Source organism: Ovis canadensis, chromosome 13 (assembly GCF_042477335.2).
Source record: "Ovis canadensis isolate MfBH-ARS-UI-01 breed Bighorn chromosome 13, ARS-UI_OviCan_v2, whole genome shotgun sequence".
NCBI lineage: Eukaryota > Metazoa > Chordata > Mammalia > Artiodactyla > Bovidae > Ovis > Ovis canadensis.
The window spans coordinates 87,474,561-87,499,416 of record NC_091257.1 but is presented as its reverse complement, the minus strand read 5'-3'; the positions used below and the strand labels follow the sequence as shown (position 1 = coordinate 87,499,416).

Below are 24,856 nucleotides of genomic sequence, written 5' to 3'. Positions count from 1 at the left end.
CACTCCTCTGCCAGCACACACAGCAGCAGTTGCCTGGCTTTGGCCCAGAGAGGGGCAGCAGCTGGCCCTAGGGCACCGAGCAAATCAGGGCAGAGCCCAGAGTCCTGCCCCTTTCCTTGGCTGAGCTGCTCCTCCTCTGAAACCTCCTCTCTTCCAGCCAGTTTGAAAAATACCCCACAAGATGGTATTGCATAATCAGTATGGAAGCATTCCAACACACTGAAGACCTTGAAATAAAAAGTGAAAACTTCTCCAGCCTATCTTCAATCTCATTTCCAGAGATAACTGCTATTAACTCAAAGGTGACATTTCTTCCAGACTTTTGCCTATACCTTCATCTGCATATCTCATCCATCTCCCCGCCCCCCAAAATGCACCATACTCTACATATTGTTCAGCAGCTCACTTTTTCCCCTCACACACAGCTCTCTGTGTCAACACATATGTGCATGCTGCCTGCTAAGTCACTTCAGTCATGTCCAATTCTGTGCGACGCCATGGACTGCAGCCTGCCAGGCTTCTCTGTCCATGGGATTCCCCAGGGAAGAATACTGGAGTGGGTGCCATGCCCTTCTCCAGGAAATCTTCACCCACCCAGGGATGGAACTCTCTACCTGCATTGGCAGGTGGGTTCTTTACCACTAGCACCACCTGGGAAGCCCGTGTCAACACATACAGCATTTTAAAAACATCTGTATCAGGGACTCCACACTTCTGCAGGGAGCACGGGTTTGTCGGGGAACTAAAGATCCTGCATGCCTCGCTGTATCACACTTCTAAATGTGGGATTAATTTCCCCACTACTATTTTCCATCCTCTGTTCCTTTGCTGATGGACAGTCAGACTGTTGACCAAAATCACAGTAATTTTAAGGAGGCTGCAGAGAATATCTCTGTTAATATCGTGTGACCTTGGCATGTGTTTCTTTCTGGTAAACTCATGAAAGTGGGAGTTCTGGGTTCATTTTGACGTACCTACCAAGTTACTCTAAAAAGCTGTACCCACTGACATGCTATCAGCGGTGGGGTTTAAACTTGCCCTTTCCTCTCAAAGATGCTGCAGAAAATGGCCAAGGCCACTCCTGCCCAGAAGGCATTCCCCTGTCCCCCCTTCATTCTCCTTTTCCTTTTCCTTCCTAATCTCCCTGTATCCTCTCTTTCAGCTGGCTGGCTTCTGTAGCTTGGATGTGACGGTCAAAATTTGTTCTCAGGGATGAGAAGGGGAAACAAGAGTCTGAACCAGTGGGAATCCAGTGGGAATACTCCCTCCACCTTGGCATCCCTCGGCCCACTTTTCCCTGCTTTATCTGTCCCGCCCCATCCCTACTCCCACCAATAACCCCACCTACACACACCCTCTCACACCTGCAGATTCATCCATAGGCAGAGGGGAATCAGGGGTCAGAACTGAGAAGCCTGTTATCCGTGTGGATTGAGTGCAAGACCCTTGCGTCAACAGAGTTCACACACAGGCTAGAGATGAGGCCCCCCTGCTCCCGCCCCACTTACTTTTCTTTTAGAAGAAAAAGATTTTCAGAACGTGATAAATGTACAGAATTTTTAAAATGGAGCTGGACTATGAGGCAGATAATGAGAAAGGTCTGTTCCCCATCTCCTTCCTCATGGACAAGGAATGCACTTTAGCTGTTTCCTTTGGTATTTTTTTTTAATGTATTTATTTTTAATTGAAGGATAATTGCTTTACAATATTGTGTTGGTTTCTGCCACACATCAACATGAATCAGCCATAGGTATACATATGTCCCCTCCCTCTTGAACCTCCCTCCTACCTCCCACCCCATCTCACCCCTCTAGGTTGTCACAGAGCTTCCTTTGCTATTTATTAATACGTCCATGTGTCTAAATAGCATGATTATACTGCGAGTCCCTCCATCTGTCATTTTTTAGAAATTCTCAAGTGGTTTCCTTACAATATTTCCATCTCGCCCATTCAAACATTCACCTCTGCTTTTCCTAAAATTAGTTGGTCATTGTCTCATCTGATTGTTTGAAATACTCAGTGTATACCTCTGCATATATTTTACACCTGTACAAACACACATGCAAATAATTCTTAAACTCTTTGATAGAGCTGAAAAGAGCCTCCTAATACAGTAATATTGGGTTAGCCTAAAAAATTCAATTGAGTTTTTCTGTAATATCTTAGGGAAAAACCTGAGTGAACTTTTCGGCCAATTTCATTGGGTTTGTTTGGTTGGTTTTTTTTTTTTTTTCTCATCCTTCCTGGAGATTTTTATCCTTCTCTTTTCATCTGGACAACAGCTCAGTTGTCAGCCTGGCCCTTTTTCCATCACTCTGGAAATCCCCTCTGTCTTTCTCCTTTAAAAAATTTTGTTTAATTTTTTTTTTTTTGAGTGTGCCATGTGGCATGCAGAATCTTAATACTTCCACGTGCCCAAATAGCATGGTTTAGATGAACCCATGCCCCCTGCAGGGGAAATGTGGAATCTTAACCACTGAACCATCAGAGAAGCCCTTTCTTTGTCCCTCTCCTTGTTGGATGTCCTATTTCCTGGATCCTATGGGTGTCCTCTTTCAAAACAGTGGTTAAATCTATGTAAATAAAAGTTGCCATTTTAATCATTAGGAAGTGGACAGTTGAGTGTCAAGTACTTTCACAGTGTTGTGCAATCATCATCAGTATCTCTTTCCAAAACTTTTTCATCACCCCTAGGAACAGCTCTGTGGCCATTAAGCAATAACTCCCAATTCCCTCTTCACCCAGCCCCTGGTAACCTCCAGTCTACTCTCTGTCTGTCTCTATAAACTTGCCTATTCTAGATATTTCATGTAAGTGGAATCACACAGTATTTGTCTTTTTGTACCTGGCTTATTTCACCTAGTGTAATATTTTCAAGATTCATCCATGTTGCTTAGTCCATTTAACGGTTGAATAATATTCCACTGTATGGATAGATATACCACATTTTGTCTATCTATTCGAGGATTCCCAGGTGGTGCCAGTCAATGCAGGAGATGTGGGTTCAATCCCTGGGCAGGGAAGATCCCCTGGAAGAGGGCATGGCAACCCATTCCAGTAGTCTTGCCTGGAGAATCCCCACGGGCAGAGGAGCCTGGAGAGCTAGAGTTCATAGGGTCGAAAAGAGTCATACACGAATAAAGTGGCTTAGCATGCATGCATGTCTATTTATTCATCTATATTTTGTCTACCTGTTCATCTATTAATGGACTTTTGGGTTGCTTCCACCTTTTGAACATGGTGAATAATGCTTCAATGAACACTGGCATATAAAAAATCTGTTTCCAAATCCTTTAGATGTATGAAAAGTGAAAGTGAAGTCGTGTCCGACTCTTTGTGACCCCACGGATTGTAGCCTACGAGGCTCCTCCACCCATGGAATTTTCCAGGCAAGAGTACTGGAGTAGGTTGCCATTTCCTTCTCCATTTTAGATACATACTTAGGAGTAAAATTGAAAACTGTGGTGTTGGAGAAGACTCTTGAGAGTCCCTTGGACTGCAAGGAGATCCAACCAGTCCATTCTAAAGGAGATCAGTCCTGGGTGTTCATTGGAAGGACTGATGCTAAAGCTGAAACTCCAATACTCTGGCCACCTCATGTGAAGAGTTGACTCACTGGAAAAGACCCTGATGCTGGGAGGGATTGGGGGCAGGAGGAGAAGGGGGCGACAGAGGATGAGATGGCTGGATGGCATCACCGACTCGATGGACATGAGTTTGAGTAAACTCCGGGAGTTGATGATGGACAGGGAGGCCTGGCATGCTGCGATTCATGGGGTTGCAAAGAGTCAGACACGACTGAGCAACTGAACTGAACTGAACTGATGTGCTGTGTGTGTGTACTAATTCGTTTCAGTCATGTCCGGCTCTTTGTGACCCCATGAACTATAGCTGGCCAGAGAGCATGTAGCTGTCCATGGGGTTCTCCAGGCAAGAGTACTGGAGTGGGCTGCCATGCCCTCCTCCAGGGGATCTTCCCGACCCAGGGATCCAAGCCCCTGTCTCTCTTAGGTCTCGTGCATTGGCAGGCGGGTTCTTTACCACTAGCGCCACCTGAAAAGTCCACTGGGTAGTACAGTAACTCTATATTTAGCTTTTTGAGGAGCCAAACTGTGCCAAACTTTTCGCAGTGGCTGCACCATTTTACATTCCAACCAGCAGATTCTTCACATCCTTTCCAACAATTATTATTTTCCTTTATTTTATTATAGTGATCCTGGTAGGTGTGACATGGTAGCCCATTGTGGTTTTGATTTGCATTTTTCTAATACTAATGATGTTGAACATCTCTGTGTGTGTTAGCCATTTGTCTATCTTTGGAGAAATGTTCAGTCAAGTCCTCTGCGATTCTTTATTTGGATTGTCTTTCTGTTGTTTAGTTTTAGGAATTATTTATATATTTTAGATAGTGAACTCTCATAAGATATGTAATTTGCACATATTCTTTCCCATTCTGTAGGCTGTTGTTTCAACTTTTTCATTCAATGTCCAAAAGGTTTTAGTTTTGATGAAGTACAACTTGTCTGATTTTTCTTTTGTTGCTTGCATTTTTGGTGTCCCCTCTGGAAAGCACTGTCAATTCCAAGGTCATAAAAATTTACCTCTATGTTTCCTTATAAGGGGTTTATGGTTTTAGCGCTGCTATTTGGGTCATCGATCCATTTGGAGTTCATTTTCTATAGAGTATAAGATACGCATCCAACCTCACTTTTTCACAAGTGGAAATCTCAGTGTCCTGTTCCTTCCCCATTGAATGGGCTTGACATTCATCAAAAATCAATTGGCTTTAAACAGAAATTTAAGAAAATCATTTGGCTGCTGGGATGTCCCTGGAGGTTCAGTGGTTAAGGTGCCATACTTCCAATACAGCAGGCACCAGTTCCACCAATTGCTGGTATAGGGGAAATAGGATCCCACATGCCGAGCTGTACTGCTAAAGATTAAAAAAAAAGTCAATTGGCCATGAACGTACGGATTTATTTCTGGACTCTCAGTTCTATTTAGTTGTTCTTTATGCCTGCCCCTATGCCAGTATCATCCATTTTGATTACATTACCTTTGTAGTAAGTTTTGAAACCAGAAAGTCTGAGTCCTCCAACTTTGTTCTTTAAGATTTTGCCACTTGCAATTTCATACAAATATGAGAATCAGCTTACATATTCCTGCAAAAACGCCCACTGGAATTTTGATAGAGTTTACACTGACTCTATAGATCACTGCAGGCAAGTATTGATGTTTTAACAATGTTAAGTCTTCCTACCCATGAGTATTGTCTTGCCGCTTATTTATCATGTTGAGGAAGTTTCCTCCTATTTCTAGTTTTCTGACAGTTTTTATTGTGAAAAGGTGTTGGATTTTTGTCAAATGCCTTTTCTGTTAATACATCAATCGAGGTGATCACATGCTTTCCCATTCATTCCAGTAATGTGGAATATTATATAGATTGATTTTCTTATGTTGAAAAGACATATCTTCAAATTCCTGGGATTTTTCTCTTTTTGATTTACTCTTTTCATTTTGATGGAACACATTCTCCACTGGCTTTCTGAGGAAAGGTACATGGGAGGTAAAAGTTTGAAGCCTTGAATGTTTGAAAATGTTCTGCTTTCATATTTGATTGACAGCTTGACTGGGCACAGAATTTTTCTTTGAAGTTGTGAAGACATTCCTCTCTTTCCTCTTGCTTCCAGCATAGCTATTGAGAAGGTCAGTGCTATCGTACTTCATGTTCCTTTGGATGTGACCTGTTTTATTCCTCTGGGAGCTTTTAGCTCTCCTCTTTGTTCTCATTATTCTGACATCTCACAATAATATAGCTTGGTGTCATTCCTTTTACATCCACTGGCCTGGGCATGTAGTGGGATCTTTCCATTTGTCTCTCTGTGAAATTTCCTTTTTTAAGTTCCTTTTTATTATAATTTATCTGTTCTCTCTTAATGGCATTCCTATTAGTCGTATATTGGATTTCTAGTTAGTCCTCCAGAGAAGGCAATGGCACCCCACTCCAGTACTCTTGCCTGGAAAATCCCATGGATGGAGGAGCCTGGTAGGCTGCAGTCCATGGGGTCGCGAAGAGTTGGACACGACTGAGCGACTTCCCGTTCACTTTTCACTTTCATGCATTGGAGAAGGAAATGGCAACCCACTCCAGTGTTCTTGCCTGGAGAATCCCAGGGATGGGGGAGCCTGGTGGGCTGCCGTCTATGGGGTCGCACAGAGTTGGACATGACTGAAGTGACTTTGCAGCAGCAGCAGCAGCAGTTAGTCTTCTAATTTTCTTCAGTTCAGTTCAGTTCAGTTCAGTCTCTGTCTCTCTGTGACCCCATGGACTGCAGCACGCCAGGCTTTCCTGTCCATCACCAACTCCCAGAGCTTACTCAAACTCATGTCTATCGAATAGGTAATGCCATTCAACCATCTCATCCTCTGTCATCCTCTTCTCCTCCTAATTTTCTTACTCTTCCCCATTTTCATCTCTTTTTTTATTCTACTTTTGGGACAATATGAACTTAGTCTTTCAACCCTTGTGCTGAATTATCTCTGCAATCACATTTGAAATTTCCAAAAGTCCTTATTTGTCTTTCAATACCACTTCTTTTCCTTTTATAGCAGACATGGCTGGCAGATGGTTAACTTCAGACAAAGGGAAGCATCAGTTCTTCCACTGTGATAGGTAGGAAAGGAGGAAGGATGGATGCAGGTAAGAGGGGACTGTCATATAAGGTGGCAGGAAGGTGGGGTATTCCTTCTGATGACCTCCGTTTTCTCTGTGACATAGATGGTGAGGACATTTACTGAGACAAAGTGAAAGGTAATGGGGTAGGAGGTTTGAGGAGCAAGGTAAAGGGAAGTCAAAGTTAATCCACCCCTGCCCCAAATTCCAGTTGCTTCCTGGGCAGCCCTAAGGGTTGAAGCCAAAGAACATCAGCCCACCATGGTTCCAACCTGCTCAGTAAGATAAATTCCTGGCTAAAGTGTGGGAAAGATGGGCTCTTAGGCAGCTCCATGGCTGGCACTCTTCTAGCCAAGCAGTCTGGAAGAGTAGCGGAAACAAGGAATTTAAGGATGTTGCTGGCGTGATGTGATGGACTATTTCTGCCACTTCCGCATCTGCTCACACCATTTCTGGGAACTTTAACAAATTCTAAGTGTTCATCTTGACATTTCCCCATCCCTCAATTTGAGGTCATTTAAAAAAACTGGAGGGACTTCTCTGGTGGTACAGTGGATGAAAATCTGCCCCCAGTGCAGGGTACACACACCAATCACTGGTCTGGGAGGATTCCACAAGCTGCAGAGAGACTAAATTTTGAGCCACAACCACAGAAGCCCGTGCGCTCCAGGGCCCGTGGTCTCCAACAGGAGGGGCCACTGCGACGAGAACCCCATGTGCCACAGCTAGCGAGTAGCCCCTGCTCGCTGCAACTAGAGAAAGCCCACGCAGAGCAACGAAAACCCAGCGCAGCAACAAAAGCAAAACAAAAAGCGAAAACAAAAACAAAAAAAACCCCAGAAAACCTGGAGGCTTTACTGAATTTTCCACTCTTGACCATTTATAAACTGTCAAGGATCAGGTCATTTTCACACTATTCTCAGGGGGTTCCCATTTTCACATTATGTTGACTAATACAGCCATCTATCTTTATCCTTCGTTTCTTTAAAATAGAATAAAAATCAGATGCTTTAGGACCTCTAACAGCTTTATTATATTACAATAAAGAATGCTTCATTCTCTCCATTAATGGAACAGTAATTCATTTTGTGCTTTCTGGATCTCTGACCATGAAAACAGAAACAGACTCTGGCAGCAAACCATCCTGTTCTTCAAGTTTATTTATGTTGTTTCAATACACTGACAAAATACACCACATTTTATTTGTAAATTTTTCTCTCTCAAGAGTGACTTTATCTTTAACCAGAAGATTCTCTTAAAGAACACGCACGTGTGCGTGCATGCACCAACACACACACACACAGGCACACTCTCACGAGGCAAGTACAAAAAAAACATAACTCCACCAAAGTGTGTGTGAATGAAAGTGCAAACAGGCTTCATTTTCCAACTCTAGGATCATTCTCTCCGCTTCAGAAATTAAACAGAAAGCATCTGGCTGTCCTAAGCCAGGGCAAGGGCTAGGAGAGGCTGCCAGGGCCAAAGTATGGTGGTTTTTTCCGCTGGAGAGCAGGTCAGAGGGCACAGGACAGGGGTGCCAACTCCTTCCCTTCACCCCTCACTGTGTGCCCAGGTCATGGTGTAATGACTTCATTTGGGGAAGGGAGGGGGTGAAGAACCTGGGTGGACAGAAGGCAGATTTCTTATCCCCCTCCTTTTTTTTTTATGATTTGGTTTCTTTCCAGAGTTTGATGTTGGTGTAAGACAGTGCTGAGGCTCAAAGTTTGGGGGCCTGGGGGCCCTTTTCTCCAAGGCCTCTGGTCCATCTTGTCTTTCCCATAGACAAGGGTTAGGACAGCGGAGGGCAGACCCATGTGGCTCAGCTGTCCCAGCTGTGCTCCTACTTAGAAGTGGAGAGGCCCCACAGCATGGCTGTGTGTACTTGCTGTCTTCTTATGCCAGAGTCAGCGAGCTCTCTGCAGTCTCACGGAGGAGCAGACAAGGCCATGCAGCTGGTGGGTTTCAATGCCACCTGAGCAACCAGGACAGAGAGGCTCAGATGGGCTCCTCCTTACTCCTGGGCAAGGGGATGCCCATGCAACCTTGGTAAACCCAGCCCCCTGCCCAGGGCAGGGCAGGGCCAAGCCTTCCCGGGAAGGTGGTTTCTCTGAGGTCCGTCCGCACCCCTGCGGCAGTGCAGCAGGGGCTGAATGGCTGCCCTGGTCCAGCTACCCAGGTTTCCGTGAGAGAGGGTCCTCTCTTGGGCCGGGGCAGGAAATCAACAGAGCTTTGGGTTTTCCAAAGATAAAGCTTCATATGTTCATAATAGCCCTTGACATTTTCCCACACCAAGCCTCATGTCTGCACCCTGACAAGCACATCTGAGAATGCCCGACATACACTTGCACATGTGTATCACGTGGCAGAGATGAGGGGTCCAGGGGAGGCCCCTGGCTCCACAAGAGCCTGGCAGTGGCACCTCATCTCCATGGGTGTGGCCGGGTCCTCCAGGGCCTCTGCCCCCTGCCCCTGCAGGCTGGGAGGCAGGTTTGGCAGGGACTCAGTGGAGGCCACACTTGGACAGAAAGGTCAAAATCCCAGAGCCATGGCAGGTACCTGGCTGGCAATGCAAGATGGAGGGTGGTAAGAGAAGCTTAAGGGACATGGAGAATTCAAAGCTAGAGGAATTCACCTTCTTCCCAACTCCCACCTTTTATGAGACTTTGTGAGATTTTCCCAAAACCAAGACATCTAAGAGGCAGGCTGAATGTGACTCCATGGGGGGAGGTGCATGCCAGGCAGAGCACGTACCAGGCAGGCATCCCCACGGCAAAAGGCCTGGCAGACATGGGGCCCTTACCTCCTGGGCAATACTCTGGCTGAGACCCACGGCGGCAGGGAAGGATGCTCTGCTCTGCTTTGAGAGCCTCCATGTCTGCCGACCACTCTGCAGGCCATGGCCCGGGACTGTCTGATGTACCCAGGGGGTTGGCCTCGGCTACCGAGCCGGCCAGCCTGTTTCCTCTCCACAGTTGACACAGCGGGTGTGTGGGAACATCTGGGGAACCTCAGCCTCTGCTGCAGAAGCCAAACAGGTTCTAACCACCCACTCGGCTGGAAACCAGACAGGGCATAGGGGACACTCAAATACCGAGTGGTCCAGAACTGGGCACGCCGAAGAAGGCATCCTGGCTCAGAATCCCCACTGCTGGGCAAGAGACAGAAAGGCACCCACAGCCCTCAGTGATGCTATGAAGACACACCTCTGGGAATGTCTGGGAAAACCAGACAGCAGAATGAGGGCAACAAAACCAGCAGACAGAAACAAAGGTGCTGCTTTGAATCAATGTGTTTGCGGCAGGGTGGCTTCCTGGAGGGAGGAAAGGAGACGGCAGGGTGGGGAGGGGGAAGCATAGAGAGATGCCGGAGAGGGAAGGGCCTCAGGCTGAAGGACTCTCGTTCTACCAGACTCTTTTTTAACTGCTGAGAGAAAGACCCTTCGGTGATGAAACAGGTCGCTGGAGAGGTGGGGCCGTCATGGGTGGGGCACCTTCAACCTTCGCCACCAGTAACGCTCCAGCGGCCGGCTCACACCCTCACTGGTGTGCCTGGTGGTGGATGAGCTCCAGGACTCCATCCTCCCCAGGGCTCTTCTGCTCCCCTGTACCTTGCAGGAAGTGGCCCCAGAGAGAAGGACCACCCCGGTTAAGGGCCAGAGGGTGGAGGGGGGGGGGCACAGGTGGGATGGTAGGAACTCAAGTTGGGAAGGAAGCATCAGCTGCAGGGGGAGGCCCAGCCCTGCGCCAGTCACTTTAAGGTGTCGTCGGCGGTTTTGAACATGAGAATGGCGTTGTAGATCTTCAAGGCTGGGCCCAGCTTGACGCTCATGATCTTCACAATGTCCGCCTGTGTCAGCAAAAGGAAGGCCTCGCCGTCAATCATCTGAGGGGTCGCGGGAGGGAGGTGGAAAGCGGAGAGGGGAACGAGGAGGGTGGGGGGTATGCGTGGGGGGTGGGAGGGAGAAAGAAGATGGGCGTGAAGGACAGGCGTGGGGAGGGGCGGTGGAAGGCGGGAGAGGAAGGAAAAAGGAGAAAAGACAAGGAAGGGAGGGAGGAAAAAAGGAAGACAGCGATGGGGACAGAGAAGGAAAGAAAGACATCCACTGGCCTCCCCGTGTCCACACACACACAGTCTCTCTCTTCCGGCTGGCTGGTCTGGATTTCAGAGTGTATTTGCAAAACACTCTGTGTCCTCACTGACAGGGGCTTCTAAGAACCCGTTGTTGCTGTCCTCATATAAACCCACAAGTCTATTTCAGTGCTGTGAATAGTAAACCAGCAGACACGGCTGGCAATCCCATGTGATGTGGGCTAAGCTCTACCTTGTTACCTGTGAGCTCTTTTTGAGAAGGAAGGGCAGGGTGGGGAAGGAAGAGAGGAAAAGAGAGAGAGATTTAACTTGAATCTAACCAAGCCTCTGCACCCGATGTCCAGTTTATAAGAAACACAGGGGAGAGTGGAATTAGTTAAATGACACCTCGAGGAAGCAACGAGACAAGTCTAGAAGTTCACGTTCACCAAGACTGTTTATAGTGTTGTGAAAAAAGAAACAAACAGAGGGCAACTACTCTAGAACAGAAGATACTTAAGAGACGTGATGATCCAGATCAACCATGTGAACCTTGCTTGGGTCCTGGCTCAAAAACACCAACTGCAAAAGATATTCCAGTCACGAGCAGGGAAATCTGAATTCAGCAGAGTACAAGTGATACAAAGCAGCTATTGCCCATTTGTTCAGTGGGATGACAAGGTGGCGGTTATGCAGAGAAAGACTTTAGTTTTTAAGAGATGCGTGCTGAAGGGCTCAGGGCTGAAAGGTCATGATGTCCACTATTTACTTAAAGCTACTTCACCTAAAAATAGGCAAAGCAAATACGAAAGTGGTTGATAATTGTTAATTCTCCAGGATGCGGTTACAGGTAGAGACAGGGAAGGGAGAAGTCTGTTAAGGAGGAGGGGAGGACTTGAAGAGAGCCAGAGCGGGAGGGAGGGAGGTGGGGCAAGAAGTGGGGATGGTGAGCACAAGGGCTTTGCCTCTTGGCAGGTGGGCTGGGCTGGGCTAGGCAGCCTCTGGGCAGGAGGGCCACAGGGCTCCTGGTCCCACCACTGGCTTGAAGAACTCCTTCCTCTGAGGCTAGGACCCCTCTATTGAAGAGGCACCATGCCTCCTATGGTTCCTCCCTAAGCATCACAGCAAATACAACACGACTAGGGTGTTCCTTATGAGCCCAGCACTCTTCTTAAACACTTCTGGTGCATTAACTGATTCAATACTCCTCACAACACTTCTCAGAAGCAGTACCAGTATTACCCCCTTGTTACCCCCTTAGAAAAGGAGACTAAGGCAGAAAGACTAAGGAATCAGCCCTCAATCATTTTATGCCGGGCCAGGCACATAACAGATATCAATAATTATTTGGTGAACAAATATGCAATAGCTACCATGAAGGGGACAAAGAGAGGACTGGGCAGACTTTCCCTAGGACCACCGGTGCTGATCACCAGACTGGACAGGCAACCCATCATTGGAGCAGATCCAGTTTCTCACTCATGAAGCATTCCTCTAATGACTGGTCTGTCCCGACTGGAATAATCCTCCCTCATGTCCCACAAAGCATCAGTTCAGCCAGAGAAAGCCCATTCCTTGGAGCAGCGTCCTCCTTGGGGATGACAGATGATGTAGACCAGACCTGGGGAAGGCAGCCCTCAGACCTTGCAGAGGTCCCCGTCTACCCTGAGTGGACTCTCCTGGATGCCGGCAGGCTACCAGCACACTGCCCCCCTTTGGCATTGCTTTTCTGCATCACAGATCATGCTGAACTGAAATACCCAGCAGATGCTCAAGGGCAAGACCACTCCTCCTAAAAAGGGGAGAAAGCCCAAGGCCCGGGGTGATTCTGTGCCTGGCTAAGCCCCTGAACTCAAAGAGCATTGATTTACAACCTGTCGTCACCCAAAGGAAGACCTCTAGTGGGTGCCACATCTTCCGCTCTGTCTCATTAAACACATGCACAGAAGACCTGGTGGAAGACAGAAGGCTTAGCACAAGCTGTACAAGGATAGGAAGCCTTGTTAATATTAGACATGACAGAATAATGAGACTATGAAATCAGCAAGAGATCACTTAATAGGGATACACGTAAAGTTTTACATTAAGGCTAATACAAAAAAGAAAACCCTCCAGCAGTACAAGTAACACACTGGAAGATTTGGTTAGACTATAGCAGACAACTGACAGAAGGGGAAACTTGGGGACTTTCACGAACTCCAAGCTGGTATGACGTGGCTATAATAAAGCTCGCGTGAACTTTTGCCAACAAAAATATAGGGTTCAAATCTGGAGAAGAAGAAAACTACCCAAATGCCCATTAACAGGAGAACTGTGGGATATTCATAAAACAGAGCACTGCTCAGGATAAAAAGGAGCTGATTACTAGTTACACACAATGCAGATGAACCTCCAAAACATTACACTGGAAAGAGACAAATGCAGAAGAGTATGTGCTGTATGATTCCATTAACATGAAGTTCAAGAACAGATAAAACTCATCTATGGAGCTAGAAATCAGAACAGCGGTTGTCTATGAGAGCTGACAACAGGGGTCAAGAAAGAACTTTCTGGTATGATGGATGTTTCACATCTTGACTGACATATTGGGTTCAGGGTATATACATTTCACAAAACCTGTAGAATTATACTTTTGAGAAGTATAATTAAATATGTGTGTGTACATCTCACTCCATGCATATTTTACCTCCATTAAAAAAACCGAGGTGTCGGCTCATCAGGTGTAACCACTCTCTTGGGGACCACTCTCATGGGGAATGCTGATAATGGGGCAGGGGGTACATGGGAACTCTCTGCACCTTCCTCTCAATTTTGCTGTGAACCTAAAGCCGCTCTAAAAACATACAAAGTCTTTTTAAAAACAAAAGGAATGAACACCCAGAGGATCAGTAGCCCAGGGTGTTCTGTGTTGATCAGAGGGCAGCTAAAACATAGGGCACAGCTCTGAACACACACAGTCCAATAAGATCATGAACCAAGAAGGCGAGCACCCAGATGGAGAGGCACTTGGGAGGGCCACCGTTCAAGGGTCGATGAAGAAACTGGCCGTGCTGGGCCTGGATAAAGAGATGCTTCCTGGGAAAGAGGAGACTTCTTTCTCTCAGGCACCTCACCTGGAGGCGGCATCTTTGGGGAGCTGAGACTACACTCTCTTAGGTGAAGGGGGTACGTGTAGTCTTTGGAAGGAATTCCTAAATAAACTCAGAAGGTCTCTTCGGATTTCAAACTCTACAAATTAGGAGAGTCATGATAAAGCTCTTTATTGAAGGACAACTACACAGTGAAAGCCACAACCACCACTGACTGAGCCCTCCCTATATCAGGCCTGTGGCTATAGAGACACTAGCGACATAGTCACACTAGATATTCTGGTACGAGGACCCACTCATCAATTCCAGCGCTCACACAGCCCTGCAAGGTAATCATACCCATTTTCTCTCTAGTTTACAGGTGAGGAGATGCAGACTCAAAAGACCTCTAACCTGCAGAACCAAGATTCACACCCACCTGCCCACGAAGCTGGGCCTTTCGCCTACAACTCACTGCTTCTCATCTTTGGTAAGCTTTTGGGTCTTAATTTTAAGTGTGTGTTAGCATCCTTGCAGTAAATAGCAATAGTCGTGTCAGTCAAAATACATTTTAATTGGCTGCCACTAGGGAAGCTAAGTTTGGACAGAGGGCAAAGCAGTGAATGGAATCGTGTTTCCGGGACGGTTTCCCTTCCTTCTGACGGTCTGAACACAGAGGGCTGGGTTCCCAAGCCAGGCCGTGGTCATCCGTACCAGATTTTCCCCAAAGACGTGGGTCACTGTGACTGGTCCCCTCTGACCTCAGGTGGGACAAGAGAGGCCCTCCCCAGCTGGGGGCAGTGCTGGGGAGAGTGCCCACGCCCTGCCATCTCAAGGACAATGACGCTGCTTGGTCCCCACCCTGCACCGAGCACCCACCTCATCCTTGAAGAGCCGTGCTTGGTCCTCACAACCTGTCAGGGTCTGAACGAAGCCGAAGACCTTGGAAACCAAAGGAGACGTGTTGCCAAGGCACAGGGCTCAGGAGAGGAGGTGGCCCTGCCTGGCGTTGGTGCCTCCTGGGCTCTGACATGTAATTTTTCTTAGCAGCCCCAGAGGATCCTGACTCTCTGTGCCGCTGGGGGTCTAAGGTGAGGCCCCTTGCTCCCAAGGCCCTGGGCTGAGCCGGTCTCTCCTGCTGGATTAGAGGCACGCCCCCCTCTCCACCCCGCAGGATGGGCCTATCAAATGGTGCTCAGGCAGCCCCAATGGGCAGCTGTTAGAGGCTGTAGATGGAAGGATGATGAGTCAGGAGTGGTATGGGGCTCCACCTGATGGGGCCCTTTCCTGATCCCTCCCGCCATGGCGCTGTGAGGGCAAAGGAGGGGCAGAGGAAGGGGACGGGTCCCTGCCCCTCACCTCATCGATGGTCCACTTGGCGACTGTTGAGGCCGAGATGCCTGCCACGCCGGGCAGGAGCTTGCAGTGCTGCTCCCAGCACACGGACAGCGACCGGTCGGGGTGGGCTGACAGGGCCGACATGAAGAGGGACTGGTGCGTGACGTCGGTGGTCAGCGCTGCAAGGCAGAGGCAGAGGCTGGCGGCCAGGGCTGAGGACGAACCTGTCTTCCTCCAAAGCCCGCTCATCCCCAGGCCACATGGGAGACTGGCTGGCAGAGGGTGCCAGACCATGACCCCTTTCAGACAGCCCTGCAGAGCCAAGCGGGTGAGCCAGATCCCCCAGCTCCTCACCCAGAGCTTGTCCCTCATGTTACAGACCATGTAGGAAGATCCCACCCTCCCCCGAGGCTGTAGCACCTGGGCCCTGCAAGGATGCTCTTTTCTCCTGGAGCTGCAGCAGCATCCTGGAAACAGCACTCTCTGGAGACTCTGCATCCACACAGCCCCTGATATCCAAGCCATCTCAGCATGCTGTGTGCTCAGTCGCTTCAGTCATGTCCAACTCTTTGTGACCCTATGGCCTGGAGCCCGCCAGGCTCCTTTGTCCATGGGATTCTCCGGGGGATTATCCTGGAGTGGGTTGCAATACCCTCAGCCTGGACATCAAATGCCCATCCTGTTTGCCCTCCGTTTGCTAAGTCCTTCTGGGCCCTGACTGTTGCAGCCTCGGGGATTCTGTTTGAGAAGCAGTCAGTCTTTCCAGGGGACTTCCCTGGCGGTCCAGTGGCTAAGACGCCACACTTCCACAAGAGGAGGCATAGGTTTGATCCCTGGTCAGGGCACTAAGATCCCCACATGCCATGGCAGGGTGGTGGTGGTGGTGGGGAGAACCAGCCTACCCTGTCTGAAGCGAACCCCCCAGCCGATGCCACTGCCTTAAGCTCCTCTCCTCCCACTACGTCCCCAGCTGGGTCTGGTTCATTCCCTCCATGCCAGCCCCCCGCCTACTCTGGCACCTCCAGGGTGATCCCTGATCCACTCGCCCACCCACACTGCCTGTCCCTCTGCTTCGTCTGCTCCTGGAACCCCTGGCTCCCAGCCTCCAGCCTCCAAGTGGCTCTACCTTTCGGTGAGCAACCCTGCTCTACCTGGCTTCCTCCTTGGCTGGGTTTGGCAGCTGTGTACTTCGTCTACTTCTGGGGACTCTGGCAAACCTGCCTTCTGCCTACCTAATCTGCCTTGGCTGGCCTTGGGCCATGTGGCCACTGTTCCAGGGGGCCTGCCCTGCCTCTGCCCAGAGTCCAAGAGAGCCGGCTCTATCCTATTCACTTGGTGCTAATTCCAGACTCTCAAGCATGTGGCCCCCCGCTGCCCTCTTCTCCAAGGCCCACCTTGCTCATCACTGTCTCCTTCCGTCCCTCCCCTTCACTTCAGTCTTTTGCCCTGACTCCTTGGACCTCACAGTCATCCTCAGAGCCTCTGGGATCCTGGTTCCAGCCTCACTGATTGTTCTCTAACTGCCCACCTGCTGTCTCTCTGCTCATTGGCCCAAACCCAGGCTCCCATCCACACTCTGAAGAGCCCCAGCCTTCAGGACAACCCCAGAGCTTACAACTGCTGCACAGCCCAATCAGCCCCTGCAGAGGACCCATTTAGGGTACAGCCTGGATCTCCCGTGACAGCTGCTGCCAACAGCACTTCGCCTCCTGTCCCCACAGTGTCCCTCTTCGAAGTCCGCTATCCGGTGCTCCATGCATCCTGGCGAGGAGTCTGGGGGCTGAGCTCCTTATCTTTCTTCCCCAGAGCATAGGACAGAAGCATTTGTAGGTAGCCCATAGTATCTTATCTAACTGCAAAACATCTATTGTGTGTGTGTGTGTGTGTGTGTGTGAGTGTGTGTTAGTTGCTCAGTCTTATCTGACTTTCTGAGACCTTATGGACTATAGCCCGCCAGACCTCTAGTCCATGGGATTTTCCAGGGACCCACTGGAGTGGGTTGCCATTCCTTTTTCCAGGGATTGAACCTGGGTCTCCCACACTGCAGGCATATTCTTCACCATTTGAGCCACCAGGGTGGTATCCTATCTAACTGCTAAACATCTATTATAGCTCCTCTTTTTTTTTTTTTTTTTCTTTTGCTTAAAAACAACAGAAATGTGTTTCTCATAGTTCTAGAAGCTGAAAGTCTCAGATCAAGGCACCAGCAGACTGGGTATGTAGTGAAGGCCCACTTCCTGACCCCCCGGCTGCCATCTCCTCACTGCATCCTCCCATGGCAGAAGGGGTAAGGGGTCTCTTAGGAGGGCACTAATCCCATTCATGAGGGGTCCATCCTCATGACCTAATCACCTCCCAAAGGCCCCACTCCAAACATCCTGACATTGAGGATTAAGTGTCAACATATGCATTTTGGGGGTAACAAACATTCAGTCCAGAGCATTACTATTAGAAGTTAGCAACTACGTGCCGAATAGACACCATGGGAAGGTAAGGGCAGGGAAGAGGGGGGATGCAGTATAATAGAAACCACAAATTGGACTTGGAATCAGTTCCTTACTGCTTGTGGTTTTAATGCTGGGCACCTCACTTAACATGGGCCTCAGTTTCCCAACTTGAAAACGAACTGGTTGAGGGGACCTCTCTGATGGTCCAGGGGTTAAGACTCTGAGCTCTCAATGCAGGAGGCCCGAGTTCGATTCCTGGTCAGGGAACTAGATCCCACAGGCCACAGCTGAGAGTTCTCATGCTGTCACTAAGACCCGGTCCAGCCAAATAAATTTTAAAAAGAAATAAAAAGGAGATGAAGCGGTTGTGTAAGGAAATCATGGTGGTTTCCTTGTTCTTTCCAAGAGCTGACACTCACGGGTCCTGGAGGGCCCCATGAGCACCATGAGCACAGCCAAGTCCTGAGCTCTCCAGGCAGGCAGCTTTCCCCAGGGAGCTGTTTTCCAGCAGACCCACACTGAGGAGGCCTACCCATGGACGCATGAGAAGTCTCCGGAACAAAATCCAGAGGGACCAGTGTCCCCTCTGTGAGAGCCAGCCAGCTGATGGAATAGGGGAGCCCTGCCCAGAGGTCAAAGGCCTGGGCGCTGTCCCCCGCCCTGTCCCTGAAGTGTCTCAGGACTCAGGTGAGTCCTTCCCAGTCTAATCCGGAACACAGCCTTGTCCATGGAAAGATTTCCCAAGTTCTCAGGATAATTCTGGAATGAACACAGCAGGCAAGCACCCTCTGGTAGTCAGAACACGGCCTTACAATGGAAGCTGACCAGGTGTACGACATCTATGTTGCAGACCACTTGTGAGTGTCAGCGAGATGGTAAAGATAAAGCACCTGAAACGGTGCTTGGCCTATAGGAGGTGCTTGATAGTGTAGTAGGCACTATTATTTCAGGTAACTGACACCTGAGAGGCAGGTATTATTCATGTTTTCAAATAAGAAAACTGAAGCTCAGAGCTGTGACTTGCTCAAGGTCACACAGCTAGCAAGTAATGGCCGTGACTTCCCTCCCGGGAAGCCAAGACTGAGAAAAGCAGAGCTGGGGGCATCATCCCACCTCACAGGGGGTGACCAGGAGCCCAGAGAGGCTCTGCATCTTGCCGGCAGACTCACAGCAAAGCCTGAGGTAGAAAGGGGCTAGCATATAGGCCGTTCAAGGCCCCATGCTGTGTCTTGGCACTGCTCTCTATCTCCAAGTATATCGACACCTGCCTCCCAGCCTCTCCCACTCTGTGTACCCCTGGTGACTCCTCCCACCAATAGCTAAGCTGTCACGGGGAACACGATGGAGGACACAGGGAACAAATAAACCAGGACTCACTCGGAAAATCTTCCTGTGGGATCTTCTGGTACTTTGGAGGGCGCCCGATCCTGGAGAGAGAGGAGCCGGGCCCATGGCAGGGACTCAGCGCCTGGTCTGGCCTTGGAGGACTTGAGGCCCCGCACCCTTGCCCTCCGCACCGGCCGTGATGGCGAGGCTTCTTCCTTAGGGAGAAGCCCGAGAGGTTCCTCTTACGGGCCGAGGCCTCCGTGTCCGACAGCTCTGCCTTCAGCCGGCTCTGGTTCCTCTCGGCCAGGGGGCAACCCGAGAGGCAGTGGTGAGCTGTGAACTTGCCGGTGACGTGGCCAGAGCCATCACAACCAGGAGTGGGGCACTTCCTGGAGAAGAAGAAGGTTTGAGACGGAGCTGCTTGGTCCCACTTGGCTCTTCCCAAGCCTGGCCCCACTGAGAGAGCAGACAAGTGGACCCTGGTTGGCCACCCATGGTGGATACAAGACAGATCCCCTCTGAACAGTGCCTGAGGGTCCCTGAGCAGGAGGCCTTCACTTACCGGTGGTGAAAGCTGTACTTGGAGGTCCTGGTGTGTGGCAGGCTCCGATAGCTGAGAGGGGGGCAGCCCGTGGGGGAGGCAGCACTAGGCTCTCTGGGTTCTGGAGGGGAGAAAAGCGTCAGCATGGGGTCTGGGGGGTGGAGGTGGGCCTGGGGGAAGGGACATGGAAGGTAGGGAAGGTCAGCAGTAGGAACCAGTTCCCAGGTACAGGGGTCCTGAGCCTGGCTGGGATGCCACTTCCTGCTAATGGACATCAGTCCCTGGGAATGGAGGCTTGGCTCTCATATACACTGTGGAAACTTACAGGCCATACCCTCTGTCTCTGGAAAGAGGAGCACCCTCGATCAGCTCGGGGCTGGTGTGGACACAGCTGCACCCAGAAGCTACATCAGGCAGACTCGTGTTATTCTTGTTTCTCAGTTTCAACCCCAAGACTTTGGGGACTGTTTTTTCAGTCTCTGCCTATGCTTGGAGAACAGCTGACAAGGATCCATGCCCAGTATGAAACAGATGCGGGTGACCTCCAAGCCCTGCCGGCAGTGGGGAGCAGGATCTGATGCAGGGAGCCGTGGTGCCTTAGCAAGCACCGCGCATGCTCTATGTGGCTCTGCGGGACGCTGAGAGGACTTCTTAGGGCACAACTACCTCTGAAGCATCTGCTCCCAAGTGAGCTTCGCCCTTCACACCTCCAGGTCCCCCACCCAGCAAATGGGGAGGCCAGAAGCACTGCTCAGTGTGGCAGAGACCCTCCCCAGGGTGGGGAGGATGAGGGACCCCACAGTTTATAGAAGCGGGGTGGTGCCAGAGCTCGGGGGCAGGCTCAGACATCAGGAGGAAAGGGTCAGAGTGCCCCAGGGGTACACACGGAGAGGAGGCTGCAGGGGATGTCCCGTCTTGGAGCACCAGCCCGCTGGGTGGATGTCAGGGTGGTCAGCATCAATCCAGAAGTCATAGGCGTGACTCCAGCCATCAAAGTGGAGCTGGGGAGGAAAGAAGGGCCCGGGAGGTCAGGTGTTCCTCGTGGAGCCCAGCTCGGCCGAGAGGTCCTCCAGGCTCCAGGAGGCTCTCACCATCCCTGGGGCCTGTCAGAAGCAAGATCCTGAATTGGAAGGACAAAGGGTCCAACCTCACAGTAATCCATCTCGACCACCACACCTCCCAAAGGTTCCACCTATGAAGTTACTGGCATGCATGCATGCCAAGTTGATTCAGTCATGTCCAACTCTTTGGGACTCCATGAACTGTAGCCTACCAATCAGGCTTCTCCGTCTATGGGGATTCTTCAGGCAAGAATACTGGAGTGGGTTGCTGTGCCCTCCTCCAGGGGATCTTCCCAACCCAGGGATCGAACCCGTGTCTCCTGTGGCTCCTGCACTGCACGTGAAATCTTTATTGCTGAGCCACCAGGGAAGCCCCGAAGTTACTGGCATCTCCCATCAGTCCTTGGGTAGGAAAAGGATTCGTGGGCCCATCTGATAGGCTCAGAGAAGGGACGGGGCTTGTCCTGACTCAAAGGTTAAGTCGCAGATGAGACCTGACTGAGACCCAAGATCTTCGGCCTCAAGTTTGGAGCTCCCTTCCCTGCAACATGCAGCTTCCCTGCAGTCTGGCTCATGCCATGCCCTTGACCTCAGCCCCGTCTACGGAAGTCCTGCCCCCTCGGCCTGTCCACTCCCCCAGCCCGAGGGGCCCAGAGCCACCTTTATCCGATGATCCTCCACGTCCTCCACGCTGGCCACACGAATGAGGGCTGGGTTCCTGCGGTCCACGGCCTCCAGCTTCATGTTGACCAGGAAGCTGTGTGGGGGTCGCTACAGGGGGAGAGCGGTCTTCAGGCCAAGGCCCTGCTCAGCAGAGCTGAGGCCCCAAGAGGGATGCCCAGGTGCTGTGCTTGGGGAAACCGTGGCCAAAGTGGGAGGCCGGGGCCCTGTCCTGCCTGACCGAGGGCTCTGTACTTTCCTGAACTCAGCTCTGGGGGCAGCAGAGAAAGCCAACTCACCACCTTGAAGGCCCAGGCAGGCACAGCGGAGGCCCTGGTTTCTTCCAGATATTTCTCCCAACAAAAGCTGTCAGGGTCTGGGTAGTCTGGAGGAAAGGATGAGGGCAATGTCTAGGCGGGTGTAGCGGGGAGCTCCTCCCCTCCAAGCAGGGCCAGGGGCGTGGAAAGGACAGAAGCCCGTGGACAGAAATCCCCGTGTCACAGCCTGCTCCTTGCAGGGGGCTCCTGAAGGGGAGGCATGCCAGGCAGAAGCAAGCCATTTAGTTGGTTATCTAGCAACCCTGGTTCCCAGTCCTCTCCTTGGCTCTGTTGCCTCGCTCCAGCCCCAGTCCCATCTGAACCCCTAATGTATGCTGAGTGCTAAGTCGCTTCAGTCGTGGTCCACCTCTTTGCATCCTATGGACAGAAGCCCATCAGGCTTCTCTGTCCATGGAATTCTCCAGGCAAGAATAGTGGAGTGGGTTGCTATGCCTTCCTCCAGATCTTCCTGACTCAGGGATCAAACTTGCGTCTCTGACGTCTCCTGCACTGGCAAGGGGGGCTCCTTACCACTAGTGCCAGTATAATACCCTGACAGGGAAGGATACGCTTTCTTCACTCTAGATTCCTGTTCCCTTACTGAGAGGGCTCATCTAACTTTCGTTTTGGTGTGTGGTTTTTTTTTTTTTTTTTTTGGCTGTGGGATCTTAGTTCCCTGGCCAGGGATTGAACCCATGTCCTTGGCAGTGAAAGGGCAGAGTCCTAACCCCTGGACCAGGAATTTCCCTTCAGCCTCAACAGAGACAGGGTTTAACAGGACTCTCCTAAGATCAAAGGCAGCTCTCAGGCAAAGAAGCTAAGGCTCCAGGCTATGCGTGTGCCCTTGGCCTGCCCTTAGAGACCCAGCTAATGAGGTACTGGTAAGGGACCAGGGAGAGGGGGGTGGCTCAGGTTGCAGGGTCACCTTGTGGAGGGGTGAGGGGCTTTCCTTGCTTCTGGCACCAGCCCACCGGGTGGATGTAGGGGCTGCTGGAATCACACCTGAAACCCAAGAATTCTTCACTGTCTCAGGTGAGACTTCAAGGCCCAGAGCCCGCTGTCCTGTGACATCATGGCGACAGGGCCCACCCTCATGTTACTTCTGAGGGAGAGTCAGACTGGTGACTGGTGAGGGAGTCAGAAAATTCCAACAGTAACTAAAAACTCTAATACCGCCTTACTATCTCAGAGAAAGTCATGGGTCACAGGGGTCTGCTTGTTTTAACCTTGGTACTTTGAGATGAAACATTTAATTGGCATCATAATTACTAAATGATGCAGATCGGGAGTCCCCAGCCTCCGGGATCTAACGCCTAGTGATCTGAGGCGGGGCTGCTGTAATAATAACAGAAATAAAGTGCACAATAAACGTAATGTGCTTGAATCACCCCCAAACCACCCCCAGCCCCGGTCCTTGAAAATATTGTTTTCCACGAAACTGGTCCCTGGTGCCAAAAAGGCTGGGCCCCTGTAGCTGAGATCCACAGGGCAGTCAACTGTCCCCTGAGCAATACGAATACCAGGGCTGAGCCAGGCTGCCTGGCGCACCCCACGCCCGCATCCCCCGCCCGCCCCTTTCCCCCGCCCCAGGGCCCAGTCTGGGCCCTCCCACTACCAGTAGTCGTAAGTGTCATCCCAGGCGTCGAAGTGCACCAGGAAGCGGCCGTCCACCACGTCGGTCACACTGGCCACGCAGACGAGGGACGGGTTCATGCGGTCCACAGCCTCCAGCTTCATGCCCACCTGGAAGCCCAGGGCTGGGGGACTCTGGGGGCAAGAAGAGGGGCTGCCACGGCCAGGCCCAGGCTGGCTTGTGCTGGCCCAGGACCCACTGGCAAAGGAAGAGGAACAGGTTCCCTGGGGGTTGTGTTTCCGCTGGGTGGGCACGGGCGGGGAGGGTGGGAGAAAGAGGCTGAGGAAGAGGGTCTCTCCAGGGCAGAATCACACCCCCCAAGCCCTGAGCCCTCAGGCACTTCTGGCCTCCGAGGAATGCTTAGAGGAAGCCTCACTGACAGGAGGCCACTCACTCACCCAAAGAGCCTGCCAGGCTGAGCACAAGCCTCCCCTCCCCAGACAAGCCTGGCTCAGCTTGAGCTGAGGGAGCTGGGTGCACCACGGGGTGGCGGGGAAAGATGAGCTAACATGTGAGGCAGGAGGTGGGGAGAGGGGGCAGGGAGGCACCTGCCATGTGTCAGACATAAACTCCAAAAGCCATCACCTCCCTCAGTCTTTACAACAACCCTAGGGAGATGGGTATCATTGTCTCCATTTGTATAAGTTAAGTGACTTGCCCAGGACCACAAAGCTGGTCAATGGTGGAGCTGGGACTTGAACAGTTTGACTTAAAATCTGCATCCCCTGTCACACAGAGCTGGTAGAAGCCCACCAGTCCACCTGTAAGTATGGTGTCTGGGGCAGGACCGGGGTGGGTGGTACTGTCCATGCCTGAACAATATAGGGCAGTCCCTGGCCCACGGGGACCCAGGACTTTCCAGATGGTAACATGTTTACCGGGCTTCCCCGGTGGCTCAGTGGTAAAAGAATCCACATGCCAGTGCAGGAGACACAGGAGACTTGGGCTCGATCCCTGGGTCAGGACGGTCCACTGGAGAAAGAAATGGCAACCCACCCCAGTATTCTTGCCTGGGAAATCCCATGGACATAGGAGCCTGGTGGGCTACAGTCTATGCAGTAGCAAAGAGTCAGACATGACTTAGTGACAACAATAACATGTTTACTGTGAGTTCCCTAGATCCCTCAGGCCTCTGGTTTGGGATTAGGAGATGCTTTAACTGTGGGATAAAGTTGCCAGCGGCCTCGAACAGAGAGAAGGACAAGAGGTGAGCACTGGGACCACATGGGAGAGCCTCAACGTTGGTCAAAAGGATGCAAAAAGCCACTCCCAGAATAAAGGTTTGGACCTGACGACAAGAATTGCAGGGAAACCCAAGCAAAAAAGAAGGACACCTCAGTGCCCAGGCTCAGAGGGGATGTGTGGAGGAGAGGATTTCAGCAGTAGGGAGGAGGGGGGGAAACTGGAGGAAACCCAAAATTGCTTTCCTCTCTGGCCCTGGAGCTACTCAGGGAGGCCCTCCCATTCGGTGAGGACCAGAACTGAGCTGAGAGCACCCATAAGTGAGTGCTTGTCTGCTGACTCAGATACCCTGGCCAGCTGCAGTGACTGTCCTGGGGGCACTCACGTGGCTCTGGCTCACAAACAGGTGCTTGGGGGCAGCCTGGGCTCTTGTGCTGCGCAGGTACTGGCTCCAGCTGAACTCCTCCTCCTTGTAACCTAGGCCCCTCGGGGGGGACGAACAGAGCGCCGTGCAGACAGAGGCTGGGCTGTGGCGAGGGCAC

At 51.0% G+C, this 24,856-nt stretch overlaps 1 protein-coding gene across 5 annotated transcripts in view; it reads right to left on the bottom strand.

The window, feature by feature from the left end:
* Nucleotides 1–7,815: 7,815 nt before the first annotated feature.
* L3MBTL1 (L3MBTL histone methyl-lysine binding protein 1) overlaps nt 7,816–24,856 on the bottom strand; it is a 31,780-nt gene continuing 14,739 nt past the window's right edge. Inside the window, exons 11-22 of one of the 5 annotated variants that reach the window (XM_069546982.1) lie at nt 24,700–24,791; nt 23,115–23,266; nt 22,425–22,501; nt 21,482–21,567; nt 21,183–21,293; nt 20,348–20,462; nt 19,483–19,582; nt 19,112–19,309; nt 18,972–19,021; nt 15,169–15,326; nt 14,689–14,751; nt 7,816–10,519 (exon numbers count right to left, since the gene is read on the bottom strand). In XM_069546982.1, coding sequence (XP_069403083.1) covers nt 10,421–10,519; nt 14,689–14,751; nt 15,169–15,326; nt 18,972–19,021; nt 19,112–19,309; nt 19,483–19,582; nt 20,348–20,462; nt 21,183–21,293; nt 21,482–21,567; nt 22,425–22,501; nt 23,115–23,266; nt 24,700–24,791 — 1,301 coding nt within the window. In that variant the 3' untranslated portion in view covers nt 7,816–10,420. Of the gene's footprint in view, nt 10,520–11,182; nt 12,693–14,362; nt 14,566–14,688; nt 14,752–15,168; nt 15,327–18,971; nt 19,310–19,482; nt 19,583–20,347; nt 20,463–21,182; nt 21,294–21,481; nt 21,568–22,424; nt 22,502–23,114; nt 23,267–24,699; nt 24,792–24,856 lie in introns of those variants that run through there. The other 4 variants (XM_069546979.1, XM_069546980.1, XM_069546981.1 and 1 more) reach the window with 4 other exon arrangements.